A 13,762-nucleotide genomic window follows, 5' to 3' on the forward strand; every position below is an offset into this window, starting at 1 on the left:
TACAAGCTCCTGGCCGGGGGCCCTCCCCACGAAAAGAGTGAGTAGGTGCAAGGCTGGGAGACGGCAGGCCAGGGGCACAGACAGGCCAGGAGAAGCAGGGCGGCCAGGGCACAGCTACGGACAGGACGGAGGATGCTCCAAGGCTAGGCCAGCTGTGGAGTGCGGGGCAGGCGTCTTTGCTCCATACCTGCCACCCCCTGGACGAGCGACATGCTGAGAAGCACAGAGCAGCCTCTTAAGGACTGTGCCTCAGGGAAACTCGCTCAGGACAGGCCCCTCGGGGAGGGGGCAGGCGGGACAGCGCCCGCGGGGAGGTGAGGAGAGCGCCTAGCCAGACGGGGAGGGGGCAGTGAAAGCGACCCCTGGGCTCCGCACTGCCAGGCCCCGCGGGTCTACACAGGTTCCCGGAGAGCCTCCAACCCAGGTCTGGCAAACACACAGCCACTGGGATAACTCTGAGGTCAGGGCCAGCAAACATCCCATTGGACCTAGCAACCTTCTCCATCGGAGGGAGCCTTATCCTTCAAAGGACACCCCCTATACCCCCCGCCCCGCCCCGGCCAACAGCCTTTCAAAACAGAGAGGAGAGCAAGCCGCGTCCCTCTCCTGCCCGTCAGCTCTCCCCGGGAACGGACGTGGGCGCTCCTCTCAGGCCCCGGCCCTTAGGGCGGCCGTGGGGGGAGACCTGGGACCTGCCCACCCTCGGGAGGTGCTAACAGCCGCCCCCTGCCCTCAGAGCTGCTGACGGTGGGCGTCTCCTCGGCGCTGCATCCCCACGAGAGCTGCCTCCTGGACACCCTGCGCTCCCTGTTCCAGGCGTCCTCGGACCCCGAGCTGGACCGTGTCGTGGTGCTGGTGTCCCTGTCGGACTCCGACCCTGAGCGGCTCAGCCAGACGGTGGCCAACATCTCTGACCTCTTCCGAACACACATCGAGGCCCGGCAGCTGCTGGTGGTCCGGGGCCAGCTCGGCGGGCCCCCTCCCCTGGGCACCCTGAGGCCCGAGGACCGCCCCTCACCCTGCAAGGCCTTGTACTCTGCGCAGAAGGCCGACCACGCCCTCCTCATGAACTTCGCTGCCAACCTCTCTGAATACTTCCTGATGCTGGACGACCGGGTGCGCTGCATGCCCAAGTTCATTTCCAGCATCTACCGGACGCTGTCTGCTTGGAAGGAGCTGCCTTGGGTGACCCTGGAGTTCTCCAGCCTGAGCTTCGCGGGGAAGGTGTTCCGCTCCAGCGACCTCCCCCGCCTGGCCTCCTTCCTCCTCGTGTTCCCCAAGGACACCCCCACGCACTTGCTTCTCTCTGAGTTCCCTCTTCTCCTGGCCCAGAACACACCGATCCGCTTCGGCTCCTCAGTCTTCTACCACGTGGGCAACCATTCCGGGCCGGAGAGCGCCTGCTTCCCTGCAGACAAGGAGAAGGTCTTTGGCGAGCCCGACAACCCCACGGCCAGCGTGCGCACGGACATGGTGGTGCTGTCCACCAACACCCCGCAGTACGCCTACACCCTGAACCGGGAGAGCTTCGCCACCCTCAGCCCCGTCCGAGGCAACCACCTGACGGTGATCCTGGAGGAGCCCCAGAAGGTCGTCCGGATCGAGGTGCTGACGGGCTCTGACAAGGAAAGCAAGTACCAGCTGCAGCAAGGGCATGTGGAGCTGGGCTACGGGCCCCTGGAGGACCTCGGGGGCTGTGCTCGCTACACCCTGCTTGGCCCAGTGGTGGAAGGACGTCTGGACCAGATGGTGTCTTATGAAGAAGACTCCCTGGAGGCGCTGGGCTGCATCCGGCTGCTGGTACTAGAGGCCCAGGAGTCCTGGCTTCTTATCAGGCAGATTAGAGTCTGGACCACGGAGTATGAGGAGGAAGAGGAAGGGTAGACCGCACCGCGGGAAACCGGGAAGGGTGGGGCTTGGGGATGGAATCGGCTTGGCTGGCAAGAAATAAAGCTAGAAATTGGTCAAGGCCTGTTTGCTCTTGAGCTGGGCAACCATGTAGTTTGTTCTCCTACCTGGGACACTTTTGAGAGTGACAGTGAAAGGAAGCAATAGTAAAACTACACAGGACAGCAGACATAAACCGGGACTGCCCCAGGCAAGCTAAGAGGTTCTGTCACCCCAACTCTTGATTTTTGTGGGCTGCTTCAGAGAGGAGGTACAGTCCAATGAGGGGCACCAATGAGACAACATCCTCTGGCTTCCAGGGGCCAGAGAGAGGGAGGGAGGCACCAGGAACTGCCTTGGTTCTCATCCACACACAATTATAACAGCCCAAGACCTTTCCAGAAAGCACCTGTCGCTCCACCATGGTCATGACAGCAGCATGATCATGCTGGTGGTGGCTCACGTCCACACACCTGTCTTGGTCAGTTCAGGCTGTTATATTCCAGGGGTTATAAACAACAGAACTTTACTTCTCATGTGCTGGAGGCTGGGAGTCCAAGGTCAACGTGCCGGCAGGTTCAGTGTCTGGGGAGGGCCCGCCTCCTGGTTCACAGACGCTGTCTTTCTGCTGCATCCTCACACGTGCACCAAGGGGGCAGGGGGCTCTCTGACTTCTTTTAGGAGGGCACTAATCCTATTCACAAGGACCCTTCCCTCAAGGCCTATTCACCTCCCAAAGGCTCCACCTCCTTCTGCCATCCCCTTGAGGGTTAGGATCTGAAGGGATGCGTTCTGGGGTCCGGGGGTACACATGTCCACCACAGGAAGACCCAAGCCTCTAATGTGTCAAGGTTAAGACCTTGCTGGAGGAAAGTCTGCTTAGCTGGGACTCAGGAATGGACGCTTCAGGTATTCATGAATCTGCTAGAACTGTGTTTACATTTGTGCGTTTTTCTAAGGAGAGGGCAGTTTACTTTCACCAGAGCATTGAAATGTCGCCTATCTGCCTCATAAAGTTATAATAGCTGAACCAACAGCTATAACCTTCTAGAGGAAAGACACAATATGTAACTTAGAAATCTTTCTATTCCCATTGGAAAAATAAGGAGTCAGAATTACACATTCCTGCCTGTATCTATTCAGGAAATATTTGGGTACAGAGTCAGGGTTAGTAGTAATAATATGAACCAAACTTGAGTGACACCAACAAAGAACTTAATGCAAAAATCAATAATTAAATTTGAATGCAACATAGGAGCCAGTTCTCTTTCATTTGATGAACGAAATTGATGAAGCCCAATAAAAACATAAAGGAAAGGGTGTTGTAGGGGTTTGAGGGGGTTTCAAAATTTTTCCTGAAGTTAACTTTTTAAAAAAATAGTGTTTGGATATAACTAGTTGTCTCTCCCTGGGATATTTATTCAGCCACTGCGTTAAAAACTAACATCATGGAAGACCATGCATGCGTACGTGCTCAGTCACTCAGCTGTGTCCGACTCTGTGCAACTGTGGACCACGGCCCGCCAGGCTCTTCTGTCCATGGGACTCTCCAGGCAAGAATACTGGAATGGGTTGCCATTTCCTTCTCCAGGGGATCTTCCGGAACCAGGGATCAAATCTGCATCTCCTGCATTGGCAGGCAGATTCTTTACCAGTGAGCCATACATCTAAAAAAGATAAAAAAAACACCATGTTCCTTGCAATATGTGTTTACCAGTAAAATGAATGCAAAGTCTTTGGGTGAATTTCCATTTATAATTTTGGTAAGGCTTTTTTCAGCTGACAGAAACCCTTTTGGCATTAGCCTGATAATTCTTTGATATCTTGCTGTTGCTTTTGATCAGATGCTATGTGTATTTTGTTCAGCTTTTCTAGTTATCTGAAATAAGAAGTTTCAAATTACCTGATTGCTATTATAAAAAAAAAACTTTTAAGTATGACTTGAAAAGATCTTCAAGACACAACCATTAAATGAAAATACTCAGGCTTCATTACAATATTTTCAATACAGAATTTATTAATTTATGCAAAAATATCTATACGTTTCTATTCAGTGTAATCACAAATAAAGAAACTACCAAAGATTTTGCTACTGGCAGTTTGCCTGACTATGAACCCTTATATTAAACCGGGCTACCCTGGTGATCCAGTGGTTAAAAATCAGGGGACACAGGTTTGATCTGTGGTCCGGGAAGACCTCACATGCCTAGGGGCTACTCAGCCCGTGCACCGCAACTCCTGGAGCCTGTGCTCCCCGTCGAGAGAAGCACCGCCACGAGAAGCACCTCAGCTAGAAGAGCCCCTGCCCGCTGCAACCAGAGAAAGCCTGAACGCAGCGAGAGACCCAGCACAGCCAAAAATGAACAAACACATAAACTTTCTAAACAAAATAAAACGACTAGATACACCATACGTAACACCTAAAAGTTGCTGTTCTGTGTATTCAGTCCAGTTCAGTCGCTCAGTCGCATCTGACTCTTTGTGACCCCACAGACTGCAGCACAGCAGACCTCCCTGTCCATCACCAACCCCCGGAGCTTGCTCAAACTCAGGTCCATTGAGCTGGTGATTACTGGGATGAAAACAATACATGAAATTCTCAGAGACCAAATAATTAAACAAAAATGGGACTCCAGATAGGTAAACGACTTAAGCTGGTTTCGCCCTGAGGAAATTCAATGTCTGTGATAGTAGGTGGAGTGGGGTGCAAGCAATGAGCAAAGAACAGGATCACCCAGGATTTCAAGATATCGGAGACAATCAACTAAGCCACAACACCAAGAACTACACATTCAACACAAAAACTAGAAACATGCATTAAAACTGATCAGGCAGCAGCTCAGCAAGTCCCAAAGAACTGAAAAGACACTCCAAGGTCTCTGGCAACACAATTAGCTTCTAACCCATCTGGTTTCTAAATTAATGACCAAAAGAAAGGTTTTTAAACCCGTATTTTTAAAATAAACACATATTTCTAAATAATTCATAAGCTAAAGAAAAATCACTATGGAAGCTAATATATTTAGAGCTGAATCATAATGGAATTACTAATAGGAAAACTTGGGTCATGCAGTTAATCCTGTTCCAGAAGGAAATTTACAGTCTTAAGTGAAAATACGTGAGACTAATAAATAAAATAAACAAGACTAAAAATTCAAAAGGTAAGCATCCATCATAAGAATTTAGTAAAAATAGAAGAAACAAAAAAACAATGAAAATATAAGGAAGGATGTCTTCAATATTGGCCAAATTTAACAGCATATGAAGAAGCATCATAAGGAGAAAAGGCAAGCTACACAGTGGGAATATTGTTAACCTGTAACAGATGAAGAATATCCACCCAGAAATATATAAAGAACTAGTAGAAATCAATGAGAAAAAGACAGGCAACCCCATGAGCTGAAAGCCTCAACAAGGAACCCTGCAAATGAGGAAGTGTTTCACAAGGAGGTCCTCTCACTTTTCCTCGAAGAATTGCAAATAAACATCAAAACGTCTGAAGTTAAGAAGTACCTCACGTTGGAACGAATGTAGAACAAGGGTTGGTAAACTGCAGCCAACCCTTTGTTTGTGGACCAAACACAGCCCATGGACTGCTTCACCAATACAGCTGTATCGGAGCATGGCCATAATCACTTTTCTACACACTGTTTTCTACATAATCACTTTTCTACACACTGCTGCAAAGCCAAGTTGAATAGCAGTGACGGATACTCTATAGTTCACAAAATCTAGAACATTTACTGTCTGGCCCTTTAGACAAAGTGTTTCTCAGCCTCCGATGTAGAGTAGCAAGAATTCTCGTCTCTACTAGTGGAAGGGCAAACCACCACAACTGCTTTAGAAAACTGTTTGCAGAATCCACTGCATCTAACACCGTGCACCTACCGATGGGGCAATTCCATTCCTAGGTACACACTCAACAGAAATCCAAGTGCCTGTGCCCCAGAAGACATGGAGGACAATGTACATAGGAGCATCATTTGTAACGGCCCCAAACTGGAGGCCACCCAAATGAACATCAGTAGTAGAACAGGTATTTATTGATAAATTTGATCTAATCATGCAATGGAACACTAATCAGCAATGAAAATGAATAAACTATGATCACAACAATACAGATAAATCTCACAAACACAATGCAAAACAGAAGTTAGATACAAAAGACCACATACTATATGATCCCATTAATACAAATTCCTAAAGGACCGCAAAACCAGCAGTCACCCCCACGTCATTTGAAGCTGATAGCCAAGTCTTACCAACTATAGAAGCTTCTCCCACCAGTCACTTTGCTCAAAGGAGAAGCCCAGCAGAGTCACATAAGAGGAAAATCAATGGGACACAGAGACAATCAGTATCCTTCAGAGTCCCTGAAGGTATGAGGACTTTGACGGAGAAGGGAGGTCATCTCAGGAGGATGGAGTTAGGGAGCTCTTCTGAGCCTGGAGCTTCGCCACCCATTGTCCAGTCTAGTGAAGGCCATTCTGAGGGGCTGGATGGCGGGGGGTGGGCAGGAATTGGGTGACTTATCTCGTGGGGAGCCTAGAGGTTGGTACTCATCACCTGAGCTGGTGCCCTTTGGGTCACTTGGGAGTGTCTCTCTGTGTCCAGCTCCAGACTGGAGAGTCTGGCTGCCACCCCGACCCCCTCCACTAGAACAGGTCTCTGAGTGCTTTTCTGTGGGGTCTGGAAGGGGTTGAGTATCAGTTCATCTGAGGGGTTCTGGTAATGCTGGATGAGGATCCACTATCTGTTTTTGTAAATAAAATTTCACTAGAAAGTAGTTACTTTCATTCATTTATGTATTATCTATGGCTGCTTTCATGCTACAGCAGCAAACTAGAAGAGTTGCTACACAGACTGTATGCCACCAAAATATTTACTGTCTGACCAAACAGAGAAAGGATGCCAACTCAGACCCACACAGAGGAAAGACCATGTGAAGACACGGTGAGAAGATGGGCATCTACAAGCCAAGGAATCAAGCCTCAGGAGAAATCCAGGGCAAATGCCATTCCATTTGGGAACTGCGTATTAGAGAGGACGGCCATTCTGGCCAATGTGCACTCCAGGCTCTCAGCATCTGTGTCTGACTCCTCCTGCCCCAGGCTTCTCCTGCCAGCAGAGCTCAGCTGCAATCCCTAACGGAGCATCAGTACTGTCTGCTGAGTCACTGCAGCAGGTGACGCCTGTTGAGAGCTTTGCTCTGTGACAGGCCACATGCTAAGCACATTACACGCCTCACTTAGGTCTCACATCAACCTATGAACTAGACAGACAATAGCACACATCCATCTGTAGACAGGAATCACAGAGGGGTTGAGTAAGTTGTCCAGGTTCTGATTCAGTTCTGACCCCCAAAGCTAGGTCTTCAGCCCTGGAGGCAGGAGAACCCAGATCCCGGTAAGAAGCTTGTGTTCAGTCCTGTCCGACTCTTCTGTGGCCCCATGGACTGCAGTCCACCAGGATCCTCTGTCCATGGAATTTTCCAGGCAAAAATACTGGAGTGGGTTGCCATTTCCTCCTCCGGGGCATCCTCCTGGCCCAGGGATGGAACCCGCATCTCCCGCATCTCCCGCGTTAGCAGGCGATTCTTGACCACTGAGCCACCCGGAGAATCCTGACCTGGACCCAAGGTGAGCTCCTAAATGGGCCTGGTGGCCGGAGGGCCTGGCCTTGCGAGCAAAACCAGTCACGGAAGCAGACAACGAAGCCGCCCCTGCCATTCCTGAGGAGGTTCGGCCAGGCTGTGGATCCTCTGGTCGAAATTCTGCCTCTTGAGAAACCAAGGAGACTGCACGACCGTTAGTTACTGGCGGGCCCTCCAGCTTTACTCAGCCTGTCTCTCGCTGAGCGTCTGCACGCTTGAGATTTCCAGCTCTCGCGGGGCGTGTGTCTACGTTTGACAGGACTCTGCCTGTTGGCGCCGGAGCGGTCCCAGGGGCCACAGACCGAAGGCTGGGGGAGGGGGGGCTGGAGCGGCAGTTCCTCCGGGAAGGGCTCCGGGTCTGAGGGAAAGGGGTGGGGCGCCGGTGGCCCCGCCCATCCGCCCCGCCCCGGACCTCTCAATATAGGCCCCGCCCCTCGGGCCCCGCCCACCCCACCCCCCTACCCCAGCGCCCCCCTCCCTTCCCGCGGCGCATTGTGGGATCCGGCGGCCGGCTGCGCGGCGGGCCCCGCGGTTCTCGCCATGGGGCTGCAGCCGGTAAGACCCTCGCTCCGTACCCCCGAGCTGGGGGACTCCGCCCCCTCGGGGACCAGGCTCTCAGGTCCGGACCAGGGGCTGTCGCCGCCGGCCCCGCCCGGCAGGGCTTCACGTCCGCCCCGGATGCCGGTGTCCCGGTGCCGCACGCTCGGGCTGGGGGCTCCACCCAGGCTGCCCCCGGGCCTCGGCTGGCCCCTGAGCCGGAGTCCGGGCTAGCCCTCCCGGGGCACAGGTTACCGGGGCCCGCCCCTGCCCGCGCGCTGGGCTCTTCCCCAGCGCGGCGGTCACTGCCCTCTCTGCCTGCAGGGCCCGGTCCTGCTGGCCTCCCTGGGCGTGGGGCTGCTGACACTGCTCGGCGTGGCTCTGGGCGCCTACCTAGTGCGGAGGTCCCGCCGGCCGCCGGTCACGCTCCTGGACCCCAACGAGAAGTACCGGCTGCGACTGCTAGACAAGACGGTGAGTTGTGGAGTAGGCGCGGGGACGGAGCTCTGCTCCACCGTGGCTGGAGTGCCCGGGACCCTTGGCCACACCAGACCTGCCTGGTGAGACGCTTGTCATCTGTCCTCCAGACCGTGAACCACAACACCAAGAGGTTCCGCTTTGCCCTGCCCACGGCTCACCACGTTCTGGGGCTGCCTGTGGGTAAGAAGGGTGGCGTGGACTCCTTTCCCTGGTATCCTGACAGGGTGGCTCCCCTCCTGGGATCTCCTGCACCGCACTCCTACCTTCTGGTGCCTTCGCACTCTGTCCCCTTTTCCCCACCAGGATGCAGACCCTCCAGGCTGTGAGGTGCCTTGGGCCACTCTGGGCGTGGCTTCGGTGCCCCCAGACATCTCCAGCACTCAACACTCCCCCATCCTTTCTGCAGGATTTCAGCAGATATCGCTCCTGAGCAAACTCTGCCCTTCTCCCCATTTCCCAGACCCTCAGCTCTCCACTAAGGTCCTGGCAGTCGCTGATAAGAGTTTCTGCAGAGGGTAGCTTTTGAGGCATCCAGCTGGGGCCTCAAAGGGTTGAATCCTCCCTGCCTGGTAGCTCACAGGGACCCCAGTAGGGAGCAAGATGCTTTTCTCCTCTCAGACCCCCCAGAGTGTTTTGAAAGGTAGCCCAAGTGCAGCCGGTCCACATGTAGCTCTGCACGTGGCCCCCAGGCAAACATGTCTACCTCTCCGCCCGGATCGACGGCAGCCTGGTCATCAGGCCGTACACTCCCGTCACCAGCGATGAGGACCAGGGCTACGTGGATCTTGTCATCAAGGTAAGAGGGTCGGAAGGAACCCCCGGAGCCCTTATCCTCCTCCCTCTCAGCTTTGTAGAAACTTCCAAGATGTGTTGGATAGGAGGAGGTGCGTGTCCTTTGTGGACGTGAAGACAGAGCCCTGGTGTCATCCCTGCCCAGCTTCAGGAAGGTTCTGTCACCGGGGAACTCAGAAGCCGTTCTGTCTTATCAGGTCTATCTGAAGGGTGTGCACCCCAAATTTCCTGAGGGGGGGAAGATGTCTCAGTACCTGGATAGCCTGAAGATTGGGGACGTGGTGGAGTTTCGAGGGCCAAGTGGGCTGCTCACTTACGCCGGAAAAGGTAACGGCCTGCCCCCACGACTCTTGTGCCCGCGGATTTCTCTGCGGAGTGTGGCTCTGTGTGTGCGTGCACATGGGTGAGGGCCACCTGCCCCGCCTGTGAACACAGCCCCGGTGTTAGACAGAGCCGTCTTCCGCAGCCCCGTGTGCCCGAGGTCAGTTCCGAACCCACACAGTTCAGCAGCCATGATAGCCATGGGGATGACTAACACAATCTCGTGCTGCTCCCGCTCTCCCTCAGAGACTCACCCTCAGGCCACGCTGCAGAGAGCCAGAGATGACAGTGCCGTTCGCCCTTCCCAAGGGAACAGCGGGTGCATTAGGCAGCGTGGGCACTGCTCTGTGCCACTGGGGAGGTAGATTCACACCTGGCCCCATGCCTGTCGCCCTTGCCAGGGAGTGACTCTCTGCAGGAGGCAGCTATTGACTCACTGTGGCTCATCATATGGGACAGACAATCCTGGCCCCATTGTCCTGCAAGTGTCTTGTCAGGGCTGGCCCAACACCCACACCCCAGGATCCGATTGCATGGCAGCTGCTCAAATGGCCTGGGCCGTGTTTTCGACTCTGCATTTGTTTCCTTACTTTGCTGAATTGACTTTGTTCTTTCTCCCATCTCTCCACTTGACTTCTCAGGGAAATTTAACATCCAGCCCAACAAAAAGGCTCCACCAGAAGCACGCATGGCTAGAAACCTGGGAATGATTGCCGGAGGCACAGGTGCATGGCCCCAGGGCTGCCCCTTCCCTCCCTCCATTGTGACCGTGGCCATGACAGCTCCAGGTGCCCCTCAGAAAGTTTGGTAATCATGGCCAAACTGGGGGGTCCCAGCAATGCCTAGAGCTCCCCGGGTGCTGCAAAACAAAATCATAATCAGGTAGAAGCCCCCCCAAAAATTTATTTTTAACTGACATTATGAGAGAAAGATCAGGTGGGCTCTCCCAAGACCTCAAATTGAATGAATCTAATAAATTTTGGGTGAGAACAGAGAAGCAGCTAGACAGTGGAGAAGAATGAAAACTAGCATTGGACATCTGCCTGTGTCAGACACTGTGCTAGTCTCTTTGTATGTATATGTGATGTAGGTATGAGCCTTCCCTTTTTAGGAAGGAGAAATCAGAAGTTTGGACAGGTTGAAGGCTTTCCACATGGCCGGAGGCAGGGCCAATGTGCAGCTCTGCCCAGTTCCAAAGCTCAGGCACTTAACCTGCAAGTCCAAGGCTCTAGGCCCCACATCACTGAGTCAGTAGGTGCTTGCAGTCATCTGGGATATCGAGCCCTACTCTCCAGCGGACTTCAGCAGAGTCCTGGATTGGTTCTTTAGAAGGATTTCAACATGAGGGCTTCCCTTGTGGCTCAGCTGGTAAAGAATGCGCCTGCAGTGTGGGAGACCTGGGTTCAATCCCTGGGTTGGGAAGATCCCCCGGAGAAGAGAAAGGCTACCCACTCCAGTATTCTGGCCTGGAGAATTCCGTGGACTATAGCCCATGGAGTCGAAAAGAGTCGGACACGACTGAACGACTTTCACTTTGACTTATCTTTGTTTTCAACAACATGAACTTATGTGAACACTGAGCACCTGACCCCAAGTCACCCACCAGATAGGACAGTTAGTGAGTTTGGGATAAAGGGCACGTCCGTCCAGAAATGTCGGTGCTGTGAAGTCACAGGAGAAGCCCAGAGAATTAGGACATGAAGGAAAGCAGAGTGGAGGGCTGAGTGAGTAGAATTAAGCTGACTGGGTTGGGCAGCTCCCAGGCAGGGATGGGAAGTGTGGCCTCACATCTCACCGTGGGGCATCTGTGCCTGTACAGGAATCACTCCGATGCTGCAGCTGATCCGGGCCATCCTGAAAGACCCCGAAGATCCTACCCACTGCTTTCTGCTGTTTGCCAACCAGGTTGCTTCGCTTTTCTCAGTCCTGGGATTTCATAGTTACTGTGTGGGGATGGTGGTCCTGGTGGGTAGACTGGCCCAGCCTCTGCCCAGGGCCCTGCTGCGCATAGAGGGCCCTCCCCACAGTAAGCAGGACAGAGCACTGAGCCAGATTCCTCCCCTGGCCCCTGAGGGAAGAGAAAGAGAAAACATTTACAGAGTGTAGAGACTTACTCCTTGAGTTTCCTGTTACACAGTCCATCTTCATTCCTTTTATTGTGTCAATAAAGGCTCCTTCCCTCTCGTTCCCCTCATCCTAATTCCCTCAAAGCCTTGCTTATACCCTTGAACTTCTGCTTTCTTTTTCTTTCCTGGTTGGAAAGTTGTTATAGCAGTGAACTTTTTATGTTTCGGAATCTGAGAAGGTTCCTAACGACTTTGCTTCTCCTCTTCGTTTCAGACTGAAAAGGACATAATCTTACGAGAGGACTTGGAGGAGCTGCAGGCCCGACACCCCAACCGCTTTAAGCTCTGGTTCACTCTGGATCACCCCCCAGAAGGTACCGTCCCCATTGCTGGACGTCCCAGATCAGGGTTCCCCCTTCCGTGGGTTCTGGTCTCAGGGAAAGCCGCTGCCATTGCCAGCCTCCGGATGCACAGACACAGCGGTCCCCTGGACCCTTCCCTGCTTGACCGGGGGTGGCAGGGCTGGCTGTCCCGCTGACCAGTGGGTGCTGCTGCAGCTGGAGGCCTTCTCGGGAGCACCCTCCCCCCGCCCACACTGCCCCCCGCGGCCAGCGCGGCTCTGGAAGGTGTGCTCTCCTCTCCCCATGCAGGTTGGGCCTACAGCAAGGGCTTCGTCTCCGCGGACATGATCCGGGAGCACCTGCCCGCTCCCGGGGAGGACGTGCTGCTGCTGCTCTGTGGGCCACCCCCGATGGTGCAGCTGGCCTGCCACCCCAACCTGGACAAACTGGGCTACTCGCCAAAGATGCGCTTCACCTACTGAGCCTCCCCGCACTCCCCTGGCCCTGTGGCTGGCCTCTGCCCCCAGTCAGCACCCAAAGGCCATAAGCCCTAGACGCCCTTCCCAACAGTATCAGCCTATTTGCCTTACTCAGAGCTCAGGTCTGGATGGTCCCTGCAGGAACAACATCCCTATAGCCATGGAAAAGGGCCAAGGCCAAGTCTTCCCCTGGAAGGCCCCCAATCTCCCTGTGATGACATGCAGGTCAGGCTCCTGGAGGAGACTCTTCCATGAGTCAGAGAGAAGGAAGCTTGCACACTTGTTCCAAGACTGGCTAGTTCCTTGATGGCGTCACAGTCGTCTTTGTATCTGTGATGAAAGAACAACCCGTTTAATGCGTTTCATTTAATATTTGGTGCTTAACCCATAGCAGACTGCGTATGGGGGTGGGGGTGCAGACTTACAGACCTTATTTTTTAGAGACAACAGGAAGAGAGGAAATGGTCTCCTCAGGCCTCAAAGAAGGGAATCTGAACTGTGTTTTGTGTCTGTCTAGCTCTGGACCTCCCGAGGCTGGAGGGAGGGGGCTCCCCCCAGTCTGAGACTGCTACTGCGGCAGAAACCACTGGCTTATGCAAATAAACGGGGCTCAGGCCCTGGGGTTCACCTAAGAGGCCGTTGTGTCTAGGGTCCTTTTTTCCAAGGCTTTTCATGCTAAGAATGTGAGGAGGAAGTGTTTCCCAGCATTGAATTTTCTTCAGGTCTTCCATTGAACCTCGGAGTGGTTGTGCCCTGGCTGAAACGTGAGCTGTCCCCAAAGTCCACACTCCTCTCAGCAGCTGTCTCAGCAAAGCCAGAAGCGCAGGGTCTCCCTGGAGAATTCTCAGGAGGGTGAAGGAGAATATAAGAGAGAGGGAAGCTTTTGGAGCCCAGGTACCCTCACAGTGGTCCCTGGTTTGGCCACTCCTGCTCTCTTTCCTTCTCTTGGCCCTTCACTGCATTTATCCTTCAGGGTACCTGGCACATAAGTCAAAGTATTGTCTTTCTATTTGGAAGAGAAGCCTTGGTCCTTTAAAAAGTAACCTGACATCACCAGCCCTGGCCAGACTGGTTGGTGCCTGGACGGAGCTCCCTGGGCCCATCTGTCCTTACAGGTCACCCTTTTCCTGCTCCAGCAGCCAGGCCCAGTCCACTCCCTCTTGGCATCACAGCAAGGTCCCTCCCTCTTCAGATCCTCTGTTGGTC

General features: G+C 53.6%; 2 protein-coding genes across 2 annotated transcripts; both read left to right on the top strand.

Moving 5' to 3' along the window:
* Positions 1-1,065: 1,065 nt before the first annotated feature.
* Positions 1,066-1,884, top strand: LOC133068901 (alpha-1,3-mannosyl-glycoprotein 4-beta-N-acetylglucosaminyltransferase-like protein MGAT4E). Its single transcript, XM_061159816.1, has one exon. It carries the CDS (start codon positions 1,066-1,068, stop codon positions 1,882-1,884), a length of 819 nt encoding a protein of 272 aa, XP_061015799.1.
* Positions 1,885-8,038: 6,154 nt separating this feature from the next.
* Positions 8,039-13,188, top strand: LOC133069478 (NADH-cytochrome b5 reductase 1). Its single transcript, XM_061161117.1, has 9 exons — positions 8,039-8,095; positions 8,402-8,551; positions 8,665-8,737; positions 9,247-9,353; positions 9,547-9,676; positions 10,312-10,395; positions 11,490-11,575; positions 12,011-12,110; positions 12,387-13,188. Exons 1-9 carry the CDS (start codon positions 8,081-8,083, stop codon positions 12,557-12,559), a joined length of 918 nt encoding a protein of 305 aa, XP_061017100.1. The 5' UTR covers positions 8,039-8,080; the 3' UTR covers positions 12,560-13,188.
* Positions 13,189-13,762: the final 574 nt, after the last annotated feature.

Source organism: Dama dama, chromosome 14, assembly GCF_033118175.1.
Source record: "Dama dama isolate Ldn47 chromosome 14, ASM3311817v1, whole genome shotgun sequence".
Taxonomy (NCBI): Eukaryota; Metazoa; Chordata; class Mammalia; order Artiodactyla; family Cervidae; genus Dama; species Dama dama.